The sequence below is a fragment of the Dipodomys ordii genome, unplaced genomic scaffold (genome assembly GCF_000151885.1).
Source record: "Dipodomys ordii isolate 6190 unplaced genomic scaffold, Dord_2.0 Scaffold60, whole genome shotgun sequence".
NCBI classification, from domain to species: domain Eukaryota; kingdom Metazoa; phylum Chordata; class Mammalia; order Rodentia; family Heteromyidae; genus Dipodomys; species Dipodomys ordii.
In genome coordinates, this window is record NW_012267276.1 from 3662095 (window position 1) to 3681473 (window position 19379).

At 36.4% G+C, this 19379-nt stretch overlaps 1 protein-coding gene across 1 annotated transcript in view; it reads left to right on the plus strand.

The window, feature by feature from the left end:
• Positions 1–19379, plus strand: part of Kcnh8 (potassium channel, voltage gated eag related subfamily H, member 8) — a 404007-nt gene that overhangs the window by 379307 nt on the left and 5321 nt on the right. Inside the window, exons 14-15 of the mRNA XM_013022138.1 lie at positions 144–250; positions 3526–3602. Of these exons, the coding sequence (XP_012877592.1) occupies positions 144–250; positions 3526–3602 (184 nt within the window). The remainder of the gene's footprint in view (positions 1–143; positions 251–3525; positions 3603–19379) is intronic.

Consider the following 19379-nt stretch of genomic DNA (forward strand, 5'->3'; position numbering starts at 1 on the left):
GGCTGGCATATTGGATAGCACAGCACTGAAATACCCAGAATGTAAAAAGTTAGCATCAAACTTCTTAAAATCTTCTTGAAATACTAGAGTTCATGAATATAAATGCACAATGCACAACCAGTAGTTTCCTTTCTCTTATACAGAATTGTTGATGGAATCGAAGATGGAAACAGCAGTGAAGAAAGTCAAACTTTTGACTTTACCTCAGAGCGAATTAGATCAGAGCCCAGAATTTCTCCTCCTCTTGGAGGTAAGTATATTGTTTAATCTTCCCTGAAGAATAATATGTCTTTTTAACTTGTATCACTTGACATAACAACTGCATTCCCATCTCCATATATTAAAATTCTACTAGTGCCACTGCCGTGAGTCTGAGCCATTTTCTAAGCTATTAAGGTAGGATTTATAGCAGCTTTTTGTCATTCTGGCTAGATGCTCTGCCACTTACGAACAAAGCTAAATTGGTCAGGAAAGTCAAAGGGTAGCTGTTTATCAGATAATACCCATGTTTTCCTATTATAAATTCAAACCAATTTACAAAAACATCACCTAAACTAAATGCCATATTGCTTGTATACTGTAAGAACACTAATTATATTTAACCAATAATTCAGTGAGAAGTTATGTATTTGCAGTTTATCCAATAATAAACAACTTGAGAACAGTGTAAGAAACTTGGAAATTATAAACTATATGAGACACTAACTTTGCACAAAGGTGAATTAATAAGTGTTTCTTCAACTAAAGCTCAGGCTTCTGCCTCACTTTCAATCTTGAGTACATTGTCCATACAAAGAAATCTGCCACCATAATGAAGTCCAGAAATGACAAATGAAATTTAAAGAAGATACATTTGTATTAGATAAAGATAGAATAAGGAACAAAGGTCAACAGGTTTGATCCCAAATAATTATCAGCAAACTATTTTTATTTTCTTTTCCTTTTGTCTTGTTTGTTCATGTATCTGTTTGAGTGGGGGCATGGGGAGACACAGAAATGGAGGGACAAGTGTGAACAGATACAGTAGTGGTACTCACTGGACACTATGTTGAAAATGAACTATACAAATAGTTGAAAAGGGAGGGGAAAGCAGGGAGAGAATGAAGAAAGGGGGTGATACTGTCCAAAAGGGGAAAAGCAGAGGAGACAACAATGCTTGATAAGAAATGTACTCATTACCTTGCTCATGTAACTGTAACTCCTCCTTTGTACAGTATTCTCACAATAGAAAACGTTTTTAAAAAAGAACTGTATTCTTTATCTGACTGTAACTGTAACCCCTCTGTACATTACCTGTACAATAACAATAAGTACATTAAAAATAATTACCGACAAACTAATAGATGCAAGATTATTTACCTCTACCCATCCTCTTCTCCTCCTTCCATTGAAGTGTTGGGATCTCCTGCTAATTACCAAATCCCTCTATAAGAAAAAACAAGCCCAGAGAAGACTTTTTTATTTAATTTTATTGTAAAGATGTTTAACAGAGGAGTTACAGTTACATGAGTAAGGCAACAAGTACATTTCTTGTTAAACATTGTTACCCCCTCCTTTGTTTCTTTTTCCTACTATCCATTCCCCACCCCATGCCCAGCACTGATGTTGTACAGATCTTTTCCAACATAGTGTCTAGCAAGTCATTGTTGCAATGGGTCAAAGAAGACTTTTGATTGTAGAGCTCTGAAATATGTCTGTTTCATCTCAATTAACAATCTTTCTCAGTACTTGTCACTTTCTGGGGACACTAAAGGGTCTTTGTAAGATTTTTCGTGGGATGAGGGAGGAACATAGGAAAAGGAGTATGGTTGTGATTTATTGGTTCCATTTATTTATGAACATTATTGCCTTGCTCAAAATATTCTATTAGAGTCAAGCTGGCAATGGAAGCTAATTCTGGGTCTCAGTGATGCATTTTTCCTTTTAGGTCACCTAGATACCACGTACACATCATGTCTGTCCACCTACTACTTATTTTCTAGCTATTTCATTCCTTTTATCAATCACCTTCCCATACACTCATCCACTGAAATAACAAATTTTCTTTATTCTGCCTCTTAAGTGTGTCTCAGTTCTACAAAGGCTTTCTGTCCTTCCCTCCCCTAATCTTACCTTGGTGACATTCATCTTTGGACTGCATCGCTATCAAAGTTTATGCTTGGTTCTCATACCATTTACTGTGCACAAATGGCACTTTTTTAAAGTACAAGTTTAACTAAAAAATCGCAAACTGAGCTTTTTAAAACTATGATTGTTTAATTAAAAATAAAATAAAACTACAAATGTACTTGTGTTATTCTTCTCTGCCTAAAGCCCTTAGATGTTGCTCTTAGTGTGAAATCTAAATCTATTGCTTACGTCCTTTTTCTTTTTCTACTACTGGAAATTAAACCCAGGCCTCCTGCTTAATCGGCAAGGACTCTATTTCTTAAACTATGCTTCCAGTTTTTTTTGTTTTTACTTATTGTTTTCACATAGAGTCTCACACTGTTTGCCAGGACTGGCCTCAGACCATGTTCCATCTACCTAACCTGCCACTGTGGCTGAGATCATAGACATGAAGCACCATACTCAGCTGCCCTGAGTACTTTTTAAATGCCCCTTTCCCCTTCTGGTATCTAACCTTCAGGAAGGTCAATTATTATATTTTCTTTATTCATGTATCAATCTACTGATGTCTATAGCAGGCAGCCATTTATTGAATAGTTGGATTATCTCTGCAAAATAACTGTTCAATAATCTATTATAATTACTTTGCTTTGGGCCATGTTGAGTGACTTTTTTCTCTTATGAACAAGTTTGCTACTCATAACTGATGAGAATTTGAGAAATAGGAAAGAGGAGAAAGAGAGAGAGAGAGAATTAAAGAGAGAGGGGAGGAGGGAGAGAGAGAAAAACCACTGAATTTGTCAAATATTTTTTCTCTTCAACAAGCACTGACTCATTTGTACTTTTTGTCCTGGACAGAAGTAAATGTCCTTGGAAAATAAAGTAGAGAAAAAGTGAAGAGGGAACCAGGAAATGGAGTAAATTAGCTTTTGAAATGACACAGGAAGAAATAGGCCATACACAGTACAGATTAGTACCTGAAATGTAAGTGGCAACCGAAAAGGATGTTCTCCTTGGCAAAGAAATAAATATTTGGGAGGGAATGAGAGGAGGAAAAGAAGAGCATCCTTTTGCATGGCATGGACACTGACTGATGCCATTTTGGATAAGAATCAAAGAGGAAGAAATGTGCCATCTTAGAACACAGTAGTAATTGAGTCTTGAGTAAAGACAGGTTTGCCGTGGACACACCAATTGCTAGGGTCACAGTGACCTGTGCCTTGTTGCAGAGTATGTGGGTCCCATCCAGAGAACTACAAGAAACTTGTCTGATTCTGGGAAGATAGAACCTACCCAACATAGACAACAGGCTAAAGGTGATGGCGTGGATTTCCCTCCATGTTCCAATGACTCTGGAGTGCTCAAATATACAATCTGTTTCTAAAAAGAACTCATTCTGTATATGTCGCTTTTCAGACCCAGAAATTGGAGCTGCTGTCCTCTTCATCAAAGCAGAGGAGACCAAACAGCAGATAAACAAGCTCAACAGTGAGGTATGGAACTCTTTTTTTGGTCATACTGGGGTGATAAATGAAGATAATCCTGGTTTCCAAATTAGCAGCATAAAGTTGTAATCAGCCATGCTAAGATTTTAGTCCACCATGCAAGAATGCCCACTCAACTCCACAGGAGTCCTGTGATCTCCGACAAGTCTCTTACCCCTTCTCAAGCTGCAGGTATCAGAAGGGGATAATCATTATATCTGCCTTTTCATCTGTGGTGAAATTAAATGAGATAATCTAAGTCAGTCATTTGGCATATAGTTAGCATTAAATAAATAAATATTATTGTAATTAATACCATTGATATTTAATTTGAAGTATATGTTTATATCATAAAACTTAATCCCTTTAAGTATATAATTCAGTGAATGTTAGCAATCTCATTTAATGATTTAATTATCACTATAAACCAGCTTTAGAGTACTTTTGTCTCCTGAATAAACTCTGTCATACAAATTTATGTTTAATCTCTATGTCTAAACCCAGCCCTATGTAACTATTTACTTTCTGTTTGGATAAATTTGACTTTTCTAGTCATTTCAAATAAAGACATTACTTCTTGATTATTACCTCAGTTTCAACTTCTTCTCCCCCTCAAAACAAAATAACAAGAGATTAAAGTAGATACTGAGGCTAAGTATGGTAGAATCATGCCTGTCCTAGCTACTTGGGAGAAGAAGCAAGAAATGCAAGTTTAAAGCCAGACGAGCCAAAGTTAGCAAGGTACTACCTCAAAAGAAACACCTAAAAACAAAAGACTAAGGTCTAAATGGTCCTGGGTTCAATCCCCAGTTCCTAAATATAAATAAACAAATCGATTCTTCTTATTTAAACAGTTATTTGAGAGATAATCTAATGAGCACAGTAAAAAAATATGTATCATAGAGGATAGAAAAGCTTGAAGGCTTGACAGGCACTAGTGGTTCACACCTAAAATCCTAGCTACTCAGTAAGCTCAGATCTGAAAATCTGAGTTCAAAGCCAGCCTGAGCAGGAAAGTCCATGAGACTCTTATCTCCAACCACCAGAAAACCAGATGTGGCACTGTGGCTGAAAATGGTAGATCACTAGCCCTGAGCAAAAAGCTCAAGCAAAAAGTTCAAGACCCACCACCATCAAAAAGGGGAAAAAAAGATAGTGAAATCTGTGATTCGCTGGGCATGTGCAAAGTAACAGAATTTCCTTCTAGAACTGAAGTTTTAGATTAGAGGGTATCTGGCGGACAAGCCTACACCCATACAACAGTAGTGTTGAGAATTTTTTTTTATTATTTCATGATCTTTTTTATTGTGAAAATACCGTACAGAAGGGTTACAATTACATGAACAAGGTAATGAGTACACTTCTTATCAAGCATTGTTGCCTCCTCCTTTGTTTCCCCTTCCCATCCCTTCCAATCTCTCCCCCAACCCCTCTCCCATGCCGAAGTTGTAAAGTTCGTTTTTTAACACGACATCTTGTACATCTCATGGTTGCAATGGGTCCACCTGTGTCCCTACTTAAAAGATTTGTTTTTCCCTTCCCCTCCCCAAATTATACCAAATACAGTGAAAACAGCAGGGGGGGGGACATACAAAGCAACAAAGAAATCATCTTAGAAATATGCTAGAAACAACAGCAAGAAAGAAAAACCATTCGAGTCCTTATCTTGGGGTTCATTTCACCTAACATCAACTTATCTGACTGTTTCTGCTTGTCTCAGACATTTACTAGTTATTGCAAATAAGGGAAACCAAGGGACCTATGTTTCTTTGGGCCTGGCTTACTTCACTTAAAATGAAATTTGTATAATCCTATTAAATTCTAATTAGCTATAATAATGGATGACTAGCTTGACCTATAATCCACAGATATCTCTTAAAAATTCTTCCTTCAGCTTAGTGAAGATTTATATTTAATTGCCATCTTTCCTTATACACCTACCATTCTTGGAAGAACACTGTGACTAACTGGAAGTAAGAGTGTCAATGACCAGACTAACAGGACAGAAAAGGAAAAAGCAGATGATGTACTAACTGAAAGCCGTTAAATTACAAGCACTTGGCCAAGCATTATATCACCCAAATAATCTCTTTAAAACTATATCTAAAAACAAAACAATGAACCAAATACCCCAATGAAGAGCAGAAAAGTTTTCTTTCAGGGATTGTCTCTAGTTAAATCTGCTCATTAATACAATTCTACACACATTTGAGAATATTTAATAGTTTCAACAAACTATTGGCTCAGAATGGTTGACCTATTTCTTAACTCAAGTATTAAAGTCAGTCATTCTTTCATGAAAAAATATGCCTATATCTTCCACTTTTAAAATATAAATAATGAATGGAGAGAGGAATGAATACAGTCTGAATACTCAATGTATATATGTGAAGATAGAATCAGCTAGCTCAAGGGTTAGATGACAGTAGGATAGAATTTGGGGAGAATGAAAGAAGAGACAACAGTAATCAGAATGCACTGAAGATATAAATTGACTTGCTGAATTAGAACTTTTTTGTACCGTTGCTTAAAGATAATAACTACAAAGTAATTATCAGAACTTAAAAATAATGTATAGCTAATATTTCCAAGTTAAAGTATAGAGCGGCATGCTATATTATTTTTTCTTGACAAAGTAGACCAATGGTAGATCTATTAAAGCAAATAACCACTTGAAAAAAAAAGTATTTCCTTAGTATGATTCTGTGTTTATTATTGGTTTTATAGTGAGATGACTTCAAGTGCTTTTCATATATTGAAATAAAAGGCCAAGAAAAAAAATACCAGTGGCCCAATTATCCTTCTCAAAATATTAGATTTTCTTTATAGAAAAAAGAAATTGAGGTGTGGCACCAAGGACAGCATCCAGTTCCTAAGTTAATGCCCAACCACCTTCACACACATATACAAAATAAATAAATAAAAACAAATCGGCTTTAAATTGTAAAGTTTCCCCTCTTGCAACCACCTACTTTCATTGTCTTCACACGTCATACAGAGTAATGTGTCACTTATACACCAAACAAGAATTGATAATAAATGTGGAATACAATGTATATTAACTCTATCACCCAAATGGCCACAACAAATAGAGCCAAGGCCCATGATGCAGGATATAGAACAGATGTGAGGTATAAAAGATCACAGAAACTGTTTGCTCTAAGAGTAAGCTATAAGGAAATCGTTAATGTGCAAATTTCTTAGTCAGCTGGCTAAATAGAGAAGGAAATTGGGAGAGGAATAACGGTGGTAAAAACGTAGATCCACAGAAGGGTTAAGAGAGTTTACATGATACAGGGCAGCTGTTGGTAGTAGTACAGCTGTGGACAACAGTGGCATGGCTTTACAGGGAGATAAGTGTGGGACTATGAAGAAATTCTTTGAAAACAACAACAAAAAGTCACCATAGGAGCCATGGGCTGTGTAAGCCAAATGCTCCCTTTCCAAAAAGGTTTGTAGGTAAGGCTAAGAATGTGCTCTTATTTCTAAAATCTGACTGACCCAGAAAGACATTATAGCAAAGCCTACCAAAGAAATCTGCTCTAGCACAGTGGAAGTAAGGGATAAAACATACAATGGAAAAAGTGAAGGAGGGAAAGAAATATTTAGATCCTTGTTGTATGGCTTTAACCAGGTGTTTGCTTTTCCTAGGCTAACATTGTTCTTCTATTAACTGGTAAAAATACCTAGACTAGAGGGTAGGGATGATAATTTAATAACATGTATAAAGGGAATAAGTAAATTCCACTGAAATATGATAGCTTCCTTCATAAGTGAGCAGTAAATGCTAATCCCAACCATAGTAGGTCCCTTGTAATTCCATATGAATGCCTATTTAATTTTGCTCAACCCCAAATCCAATGGCAAAATATCTCTAATTAAGTGCATCATATAATACCCATATGAATATTTAAAACCAATGAAATAGCCAAGCGCTGTTGGCTCACACCTGTAGTCCTAGCTACTCAGGAGGCTGAGATCTGAGGATCTCAATTCAAAGCCAGGCCGGGCAGAAAAATCCTGGAGACTCTTATTTCCAGTAAACTATTCAAAGCTAGAAGTGGCACTGTGATTCAAGAGGTATAGTGCTAGCTTTGAGCACAAAGAGGCTCGGGAAAAGCACCCAGGCTAAGTTCAAACCCCGGGACCAGCATAATAATAATAATAATACATGAATAAATAAATAAATAAAACCTATGGAATGCCTTTTCCTAGAAAACAGAGAACAAATATCAGTTGTCTAATTCATACTTGAGAATGCTAATTGGTCAGTAATGTCTCCTTGAGTCAAAGAAACAAAGGGGTTGAATTTCAACTAGGAGGTGCTTTATTACTTTTCTAGAAGCCTGAGAAAGCTCAGAATCTTTATCAATAATTCACATAAGAAATCTATATGACACTACTTACTAGTTTATGGTAAATTCATTCCTTAGGTTTCTGAATTATTGTTACCATTATATCTTTTCAATCTTCAATTGAATTAATTAAAAGCATAGTGATAGAGTTGCTAGGCTATCCCAAAGCCTATCCTGGGATACCTTCTTCATTGTAGTCATATGTAATTCTTTATCATCAATCCTCAAATGAAAAATATAAACAAGTGCTCTACATTTGTTTTTTGACATAGTAAAAGTATCCATATAACTGCTTGTGAAGCCATTCTATTTTTTCCACATGTATTTTAACACATGCATTATACAGATTATACATTATACAGATTAATGTTGAGGTTATTGACATCTTGTGGGCACAATTATCTGAACTGGAATATTTCCAACCAATTCCTGCTTTGTAAAATTCTTTCTGTTGATTTTACAGTTATCAGATGTGCATGAATTTTAGTCCTATCGTGATAAATGTCTTTACCTGCTTTATTTTCTCCTATGGTTGGCACAGAATAGACATACGCTTATAGATGATAAATGAAGAACAGATGATTGTAAAGTACATGTTATTTATTTTAGTGATTAGGTGTTAGAACACTGATTAGAAGAGAAACTCAGTTTGGAGTTTGAAGAGACATTAGAGATCCTGACAGACATTCAGATAGCAGGCAAGTAAAATGATACCCAAAGTTATCACTATTCTATAACAAGTAAAATGGAAAGAAATAAAAAAAAAGTTTGAGTCTTAGTCTAATGGATTTTTTTATTATGATGATTTTGTTCAATTTAGTTAGCATTTCAAACAGACTACCCTTCTGAAATAGAAGCCCACATAAAAACATGAAATTCTGATTCTTTACCCATATGCATGTTAAAATTTGAAACCACAGTTTAACTGTGGACAGATAGAGTATTTCCAAGATAACTTTTTTCTGAAAATTGTTGTTCTTTTGTGGTTGTTCAAGAGGAAATATGTGGTTTTCATCTATTTTTTCCATATGTGATGACAATTCATTTCTCAAGTTAGCCTTTCAAAAATTAGTTTTTTGGAAGGTTTTTGTTTCTTTTTTTGTTTGTTTGCAAGGTTTTTTTTTTTTTTTTTTTTTTTTTTTTTTTTTTTTTTGCAGGGCTTGGGATTCAGCCCATGGCCTCATAAATGTTAGGCAAGTACTCTACCACTGAAATAGCCCCAGCTCTGATGAAGAATTTCAAAGGAGAGATAAGAGTGGAGAGAGAATCCTTTGGTAATTTGCTGACACTTTGATTCATTTTGTTTTTAATCAAATCAAAACAAATATCACTGTGGCCAAGGGCTGATACCTGATCTGAAACCTCTAACGTTTTTAAAGTGAATCTCTGTAGTGCTGGAAACAGAGACATTTCTGCTCAAACAGCATGTACTAAAGAGCTTACTAGAGGAATCTACTTTATACTTAGAACTCTTTTATCAGAAGCGGTGTAACTCAGGAAGTGTTCTGCCAGTGGCTAAAAAAGAACGTTTTCTAGCATCTTGAGGTGAGCTTTAGATACAATGATTCTTTGATGGCTTTCTCCACCACCTTGCTGGATCTGTCTTTTTTTCACAGGGGTGTTCATTAAATCAACCACTCTGAGAGGAATAAAGGAATCTCTGCCTTAATTCAAATAAGATCTGAACACCTACCCTGTGTGTGCTTTTGTGGAAATTCATTTGCATGAGGCATTGAAGTAAAATATGGCTTATTGAAATAAGAAAGAAAAATAATTTAGGAAAATTAAGCAGATTTTTTTAAATATTCACTAACTATAATTTTAATTTAGAGTGAAAAAAAAACAAGAGAAGAAATGGTCACTTTCATTGCTACTACTTAATTTCACTGACATACCAAATAAAGCAAGATGACAATAATACCCTTAAGAATTGGATTTTTTTAAATTGTTGTTATAAAGGTGATATACAGAGGGGTTATTGTTACATAAGTCAAGTAGTATTAGGTTTTTTATGTACAATATTTTGGGAGTCTATTTCAAGAATTAAAGGTATGCATATACTTTTTTTTCAAAAATCAGATTCTAGAATGCATAAAGGCCTAGAGTTCATCCTCATAACCACAGAAGAAAAAAAAAAGATTCTGGTGTACACAATTAACATTTTGTTTGCCTTTCTGAGCTGTCAACCTTTTTAGCTGTCAGATAGTTTAAACATATGGAAATCAATGTAGCAAATGATCAAACAGCTTTTATCCATATTTAGAAAATAATAATGACATATTTCCTTATTTCAGATGTTATACATCAAAACTTTTTTAAAAATTATATTTTATTTTCCTGCCAGTCCTGGGGTTTGAAATCTGTGCCTGATCTTTTGTGTTCAAGGCTAGGGCTCTAGCACTTGAACCACAGCTCCACTTCTGGCTTTTTGTGGTTCATTGAAGATAAGAGTCTCACACAGACTTTGCTATCCAGACTGGCTTTGAACCATGATCCTCAGATCTCAGCCTAATGCATAGCTAGGATTACAGGTGTGAACCACTGGCTTAAATTTTTGTATTTTTAAAGTTCTTTCCTATTTGGTGATGTGATATTACTCAAAAAAGAGAATATGTTTTCAAGAAACATCAAAACTGAAAGAAAGCTACTTTAGAAAGTAAGTGTACATTTAAAAGAACAAAGAAATAATGTCTTCCAGGAAATAGTAAGTAAAAGGAAGAATTTTTTTTTTTTTTTGGGTCCGGTCATGGGGCCTGAACTCTGGGCCTGGGCGCTGTCTCTCAGTTCTTCAGCTCAAGGCTAGCGCTCTACCACTTGAGCCACAGCGCCACTTCTGGCTTTTTTCTTTTTGCTTATGTGGTGCTGAGGAATCGAACCCAGGGCTTCACGCATGCAAGGCAAGCGCTCTACCACTGAGCCACCCTCCCAGCCCCAAAAGGAAGAATTTTTAAAGCATCCAATCTAAATGAAGTTTTTTAAAGGAATTTTTGGAAAGTAGCAAACACTGAAGATAAAGAAGTTCTAACAGAAAATGGAGATGTATGAGGAATAAACTCCAATGAGGAAACTAAATAAATACTAAAAACAACAATTCAGTAAAACTCTCTTGCAATTAAAAACTTAAGATTTAAAACTACACATTGAGTTATATATTCTACTAGCATTACTAGTATTTAAAAATAAAGGAAAATATTCTCTAGGGAATCTAGCCAAGTAATGTTTTTTATAAGAAGAAAATTTAGACAATCCTACTTTGAAGAAGTCATACTTTGTAAGAGGCTCAAGTAACATAGAGAATACATAAGATATTTAACAAAATATACAGATCTGATAGACAGCAAAATTGTCCAGTAAGTATAGATTGGCAAACATGAGAATTCAGGAAATATTGTTTCCATAAACATTTCTTAAAGAATGTACTGGCCAATAAGAGGTCATAAACTAAAGTCATGATTTTACTCTTTTTTTAACATTTTTATTGTAAAAATACTGTACAGAGGGGTGACAGTTACATGAGCAAGGCAATGAGTACATTTCCTATGGAGCATTGCCTCCTTTCGTTTTCTCCTACCATCCCTTCCCTCCCACCTCCTCAACTACCCACCCCTCCCCCACCAAAGTTGGAAAGTTCGTTTTCCACATAGTGTCTTGTACATCTCATTCTTACAATGGGTCAGTCTGTATCCCTATTTAAGCATTTTGTTTTATCCCTGCCCCTCCCCAAATTAGAGAATTCTACATACAAGATGCAGGGCACTGGAATCAAATACAGTGAAAACAGGGGTTATACCGTGGGGGAGGAACATACAAAAAAAAATCACATAGTACATTATAAATACGTTAGAAACAATAGCAAGAAAGAAAAAAATATTTGTGTCCCTATCTTGGGATTCATTTCATTTAACATCATCTTATATGTTCATATGTACACAGCGTTTGAACTTTTCTGCTTGTCCTAGACATGTACTACTTATTACATAGGACCTATTTCTTTGGGCCTGGTTTACTTCAATTAACATAATTTTTCCAAATCTTTCCTTTCCATTGTGAAAATGGCAATACTTCTAAAAGCTATCTACAAATTCAATGTGATACCTATCAATATTCCAACCTCATTCTTCAGTGAAATACAAGAAGCAATCCAAAAATTCATATGGAATAATAAAAGACCCCAATAGCAAAAATAATCCTTAGCAGAAAGAACAGTGCTGGAGGAATAGCAATTCCAAATTTCAAATTATACTATAAAGCCATAGTAATAAAAACAGCTTGATACTTGCACAAGAACAGACCTGAGGACCAATGGAATAGAACTGAAAACCCAGAAATGAACCCACAGACCTATAGCCGCTTAATCTTTGATAAGGGAGCTAAATATAATAGAATGGAAGAAAGACTGCCTCTTCAGTAAATGGTACTGGCAAAATTGAGTAATCACCTATAGAAAACAAAAGCTAGATCCTTATATATCACCCGGTACCAGAATCAACTTCAGATGGATCAAAGACCTTGGAGTCAAAGTAGACAACCTGAAAACATTACAGGAAGGAATAGGAGAAATCCTAGGTTTCCTTGGCACAGGCCAAAACGTTCTTAATAAAGAATCAGAAACACAATAAATCAAAGAAAGGTTGGACAAATGAAACTGAATGGCAAAGGACATAGCTAGCAAGATCAATAGAAAGCCCACGGATTGGGAGAAGGTCTTCACTAGCCATATAACAGACAAGGATCTCATATCTAAAATATATTTGGAACTCAAAAAATTAAATCCCCCAACAAATCCTCAAAGAAATAACTGCCCAATAAACAAGTGGGCTAAAGACTTAAAGAGAAAGTTCTCTGAAGAGGAAAGAAGGATGGCAAATAGACACATGAAGAAATGCTCAACTTCTCTAGCCAGAAAAGAAATGCAAATCAAAACAGCATTGAGATTCCACCTCACGCCAGTTAGAATATCTATAATCAAGGACTCTAATAACAACAGATGCTGGAGGGGATGTGGCCAGAAGTAACCCTATTGCATTGTTGGTAGGAGTGTAAACTTGTTCAACCACTCTGGAAAGCAGTATGGAGGTTCCTCAAAAGACTCCACATAGAGCTCCCCTATGACCCAGCAATCCCACTTTTGGGCATGTACCTGAATGATCACAAACAAGACCACACTAAAGCTACCAGCACGACTATGTTTATTGCAGCATTATTTACCATAGCTAAGATATGGAAAAAACCCAGATGCCCCTCAATAGTTAAATGGATCAAGAAAATGTGGTATATATACACAATGGAACTAAAATCATTTGAAGGACCTTGTTGCATTAATTGTGTAGGACAGGACCAAATCTAAATAAAGGTTTACAAAAAAAGAGAGAGAAAGTTAGCAAGGGCTATTTTTATTGCAATGCCATAAAAATATAACTTGGAAAGAATGAGAATGTGTATAATCACAATTTGTAATGATAGCCTGGCACTGATATTCTGTGGAATATTGGATAGACGAATAGGGATAAAGCAAATGAATAATTATGGGATCATCTGAATTCACAGCATGAAAGAAATCATGTTGAAACTGTAATATATAAAAGTTAGGTGCCAACATATGTAAACATATGTAAACATCTCCAATCCTTTTCAAAAAAGGAAGATAAAAGAACAAACAGCCCAAATGCCAGTCAATATTTTTGCAATATCATAATATTCACCTTTGGTGAATTAAAAGATTGAGGAAATGACCATCACCAAAAGTATGCTTCCAAAAGCAGTTCACCTCCACCTTTAGACTTGCCCAAGGGATTGTGTTAAACTCAACTTTAAACTCAGACTGAAAGACCAACACACACAGAGTTAAATGAACTGCCTAGCCAGAGTTGGAAATGCGATTATATTGTATTTGTTGAACTCACAGAAGCAGAGAGTAGAATACTGGCCCTCAGAGACTGGAAATTGGGAAGATGCTCGCTAGACACAAAACGTCAGTTAGACAGGTGGAATAAACTTAGAGAGTGTGTTGCACAGTGTAGTGATTACAACTAAAGACCATGCATTGTGTACTGAAAACTGTTGAGATCTTAAATTCTTACACCACAAAAATATACCAAATACTGAAGTGATGTGCTAATTACCTTGAAATAATCATTCCATAACAAAATTTCCATTGTGCTATGTACCATAAGTATTTACTCTTTTTAGATTTTGTAGTACTGGGTACCAAACCTGGGACCTTGCATATACTAGGCAAGAGCTCTACCACTAAGATATACCCTAGCCTTTTGCCTTTCTTTCCTTTTCTCTTCTTTCTTTTCTTCTCTTTTTTCTTTCTTTTCTTTCTTCCACTTTCTTTTTATTTGAATGAAGGGTCTTGCTAAATTGTCCTCCTTCACACAAAGTTGGTTTGTTTTTTTTTTTTTTGGTTCTGGTCATGGGGCCTGAACTCTGGGCCTGGGCACTGTCCCTCAGCTCTTCAGCTCAAGGCTAGCGCTCTACCACTTTGAGACACAGCGCCACTTCCGGCTTTTCTCTTTTTTCTTATGTGGTGCTGAGGAATGGAACCCAGAACCTCATGCATGTAAGGCAAGCACTCTGCCACTGAGCCACCTTCCCAGCCCTCACTTACTGTCCTCCTTCAGCGTCTCAAGTAGCTGAGATTATCTGTGTGCACCACCACAACTGGCGAATACATAGGAAATAACAAAATAATGCTAATTCAAAAGGATAGGCACAAAAAAGAGAATAAGAAATAATTATCTGATCCTGCAAAACACAGAGCAGTATTGTTGGCATTAACTCAAAACTTCTTAGATACAGAATCCCAGATACCACCCACTGCAGTCAACTCTGAATATATACTTTGTCAAGAATCCCCAATGATTCTTACATGTACTGATGTTGACAAGCACTATTGTATTCAATGGACATCTGAGAAGAAGCAGACTTGTTTGGTGTTTGCTGGTCGCAGTAAGAATCCCTAATACTGATCAAACATGGTTGTAGGAACCCGCAAAACCAGATGTGGGAAGCAAAGGATTGAAAGCTAATGGATGACCATGATCCAGCTGAAGTAATAAAGTTGTATACAAAGACCTGAGCTTGCAGAAATGTAATGACGCCATTGAAGTAATCACTTGGAAGACCACAATTGGTCATTCTTTATTGGTAACGCTAGACTTGTAATTCTTCGGCTATTATCATTTAAGAGACATCAGCTGCACCTGCAAAAGTAACACCCTGGATAATATTCCTGTGTGACCTAGGAAAAGCCATGTCACCAACCAGCATTCTCCTCTTTCCAGATGTAGACAAAGACTTACGAGTTTTGACCATAATGGGATTGAGCTCCCCATTTACATGAAATGTGTAAAAGTGCCAAGTATGATTGTTATTTGAGCTGGTAGATAAAGACTGCCACTTGTTTGGGGATGTTATGTGAAGCAAAAGACACGAGGATGAAATTATGCCCATCGTCTTTTTTGTTTTGTCGGCTTATGGGGTTTGATTGAACTTGTCTGGATCTCATGATAAATATGCAACATAACAAAGGATTAAATGAAAGACCATTTAATCACCTGCACTGTAGCTTGTAAAAAAATGTATATGTGTTTGTAGCAGGGGGAAAAGATTGGTGTAATTAGTACCCCTGAATTTAGGGAAATTGTGTCTAAGCAGGAAAATGTGTACACTTTTGGCAAAAAATGAGTGACAGGTCAAGAACTCTTCAAGCTAAGAAGATTATGTCAACAGATGTATCCCCATCTGCTCACTGAGTGCATAAAAATGGAAATCACATTTTTTTTCTTTGCCTTCCAACTAAAGTTCCAGATATATTCAGAGCCCATGGACTGTACCATTACAAATAGCCAGGATTGAAAAGGAGAAAACATATCTAACTTGAAGGAAGGCTGTTCACATGCAAAAAAAATGGCATTATAAAAGACATTTTAGACTCATATTCCCATTCCCAAAAGGCATGATGTAAAGATATACCAGAATAACAAAGTTGTATTGGCACTAAAAAAAAAAATGCAACTCAAATGCTGACAACTCATGGTGTTATTGGAAAAACAAGGCGCTGGAACCACAGATGGATTCTTCAAATCCTATAATTACAGAATGTTTTAAAATCATTTTTTTTTTAGTGGTGAGGGACTTTAATGAGACATTGAGATCATATGATACACTCTTGCCTGCTAGAGGTATGGACACTCATTGTGTCCTGCCAGGCTAGTTAGTGGAAATTAGCAAAGCAAAAAAAAACTAATATTTAAATCTTGTTGAAAATAGCATAAATGAATACAAACAAATTTATCATTCTCTAACACATCCTCATGTCAACAAAAGTTCATTGAGTGCCTACTAGGCAGAATTTGTGCAGGAGCTTGACCTGCTGCCAATATCAATAAATGACCTTCCCTCTCCACTCCTCGGTCCCACATTCCGTTATAATCAATACCATATTGCACATCCATATATTTTATCTCATATCTTTGATAGAAGCCAGAGAGGAACTGAGGTTCAAATGCTAGAGTAAAATACACACACGCACACGTGCACATGCTCGCGCTCAAGCACGCACACACACACACACAGCCTTGGTAGAGAATTCTTAATCCATCTGACAATAACTACTCAAACTTTAGACTGGAAATGCAGAATCTTAATGCTTTTCTATGGCTCCACCTGTTGATTGTTGTGACTATAAGAATCTGCAAGGCAATATGAAAAATTAAAGGTTCTTCCAATATTACTTTTGGAAAAGGGTTAACAGAAACTAATTTCTTCTCCATGCTGAGGCAGAAAAAGAGTTATATAGATAGCCTGTGTTTTCATTTCTTTTGGGTCAAGTGCTTCTTAGATTAGAATTCCCTGCCATGCAGAATTTCTCAACTAAGCCTAGTGCCTGTATTGCATATCAAGCCCAGCCATGTGGGATTCTGACTTAATACCAGTTATACAGGGACTGATACTTTACATTCATTATATTATTTAATCCTTACAATAAACCCCTGTGGAAATACGATGCAGAGGAGGTGAGAATAACCTTACATTGATGGAGCTAACTAAGCAAGCACAGTAATCCAGATACTCTGGAAATGTAGGGCAACAGTGGCTATTTTGAAGCCAACAGAAGTTCTGAGGGATCCTGGGTGGGACAGAAATAGAGCTGTGGTTCCTTGGTGATTCCCTACTTAAGCTTGTGGAAATCAATGTCTATTGTGGCCAATAGAAGAATCTGTTGTCACCCAGGCATCTGTAGTTACCCCAGGAGGTGACACTCAACAAATGCAAGTGCACCTACTGCTTAGAACCTAAAGATTTGTGTGGTTAATGCAGGGTCCTGGAAGAACAAAGAAAAGGAGACTTTTTAATTGCTCTCAGGTTTGGGCGGGAAAACTGAACCACTTGGAAGTATGGACTGAGTTTTTATCACCTCTTCCTACAATTTGGGACCTTGAACAAAAAAGTGTTAGATATGAACAATTAGCTATGCAGGTATTTATGGTAATTGGTTTGGCCAACAAATTTTTAAAATATTTTTATTGTAAAAATAGTGTACAGAGGGGTTACAGTTACATGAGTAAGTTAATGAGTACATTTCCTATCCAGCATTGTTACCTCCTCCTTTGGTTTTCCCCTACCATCCCTTTCCTCCCCAACTCCTCCCTCCCTCCCCCCAACAAGTTGTAAAGTTTGTTTTCAACATAGTGCCTTGTATATCTCATTGTTACAATGGATGAACCTGTATCCCTATTTAAGCATTTTGTTTGACCAACATTTTTAAATCCCATGATAATAGGTTTTCGCTATGGTGTGTGTGTGTGTGTGTGTGTGTTTGTGTGTGTGTGTGTGTGTGTGTGTGTGTGTGTGCATGCTCTGATCCTGCTGCAGATATGTATGCAGGTCCTGGGTTAATCCTTGAGCTCTTGTGTTGTGTTCAAGGCTAGCAGTCAACCACTTGAGCTACCGCCTACTTCCAGCTTTTTTTGAGAGTGATTAATTGGAGATCATTGTTTCATGGACTTCCCTGGCTTGGCCGGCTGCGAATGGTGATCCTCACATCTCAGCCTGCCGAGTAGCTAGGATGACAGGTATGAGCTACCAGTGCCCAACCAGATGAGTAGGTTCTTATCCACAAAAGAATAAAGAGAAAGATGAGGAGGAAGAAAGTGGACTGTAAGTAAATAGACAAAAACCATAAGACATCAGTAAAGGAATGCGTATTGGGACTAAGAAGGTGGCTTTAGTGGTAGAGTGCTAGCCTTGAGCAAAAGAAGCTCAGGCACAGTGCCCAGGCCCTGTTCAAGCATCAGGACTGGAAAAAAAAAAGAATGTGTATTAAGATATGTTTTCCTTTTTAAGTTATACATTCGTTACTATTATTGTTATTTTAAGTGGTTGCATGAAGGGATGTCTGTTTATGAGTACAATGTATCATGATCAGTGTCACCTTTTCCATCATTCCCCACCCCCAGGCTATGCTCTCAAATTACTTAGCTCCATTTTCACATAATTGCATTTTATATTATAAGTCTTCTTTTCTTTCTCCCCTCTCTGCCTAAGTAGAAAGAATCAAAGGGCACATCAAAAGTAGCCAGGCAGATTAGGAACCAGACATGCAAAAACTTTGGAAAATTTCATTTGATAAAGAACTGAATTCCATCAGTGAATTTGTTGCTTGACATTTATAATCCATTTCAGATAGCTAGAATCAGTAAATGTAATTCCCAGAGAATTAAATCTACTCATGGAAATCAAGTTTTGGTAGGACATTTGACAAAGCAGTATCATAAGTGAAGTTTAGCAGAAGTTTGGCCACCAGAGACCCATTGCTACAGCTACCAAGGAACTATAATAATAGAACAAACATGGTGTGTGTGTGTGTGTGTGTGTGTGTGCATGTGCGCACATGTGTGTGTCTATCTGTTTGCCTGTGGGTGTGTCTCTGTGTGTGTATGTGCATGTGTATGTGCATTGGTACTGGGACTTGAACTTAGGGCCTGGAAACTGTCCCTTTAACTTTTTCACTGTCCCTTAACTTTTTCACTCATGGCTGGTGTCAGCTTTTTGCTAGCTAATTGGAGATGAGTCTAATGGACTTTCTTACCCTAGCTGTCTTTGAACTACAATCCTCAGATCCCAGCCTCCTGAGTAACTGTGTTACAGGTATGAGCCATCAGCACTCTGTAAAGAATCCTTTTTTTTTTTTTTGCTTTGCCAGCTTTTTATTGTCTTTAGGTGGTTGTACAAAGGAGTTACCATTTAACAAAGCAGCTTATTAATACAATATATTTTGATCAGTATCACCTCTTCCTAACAATGGAAGTTATCTACTGCTAGAAACCTACAGATAGTCAAGGCATTAGATTAAGCAACTGACATATAAAATGTTTAACAGTTATGTAATACCTATTTCATACATACCTGAATGAAAAGTTAT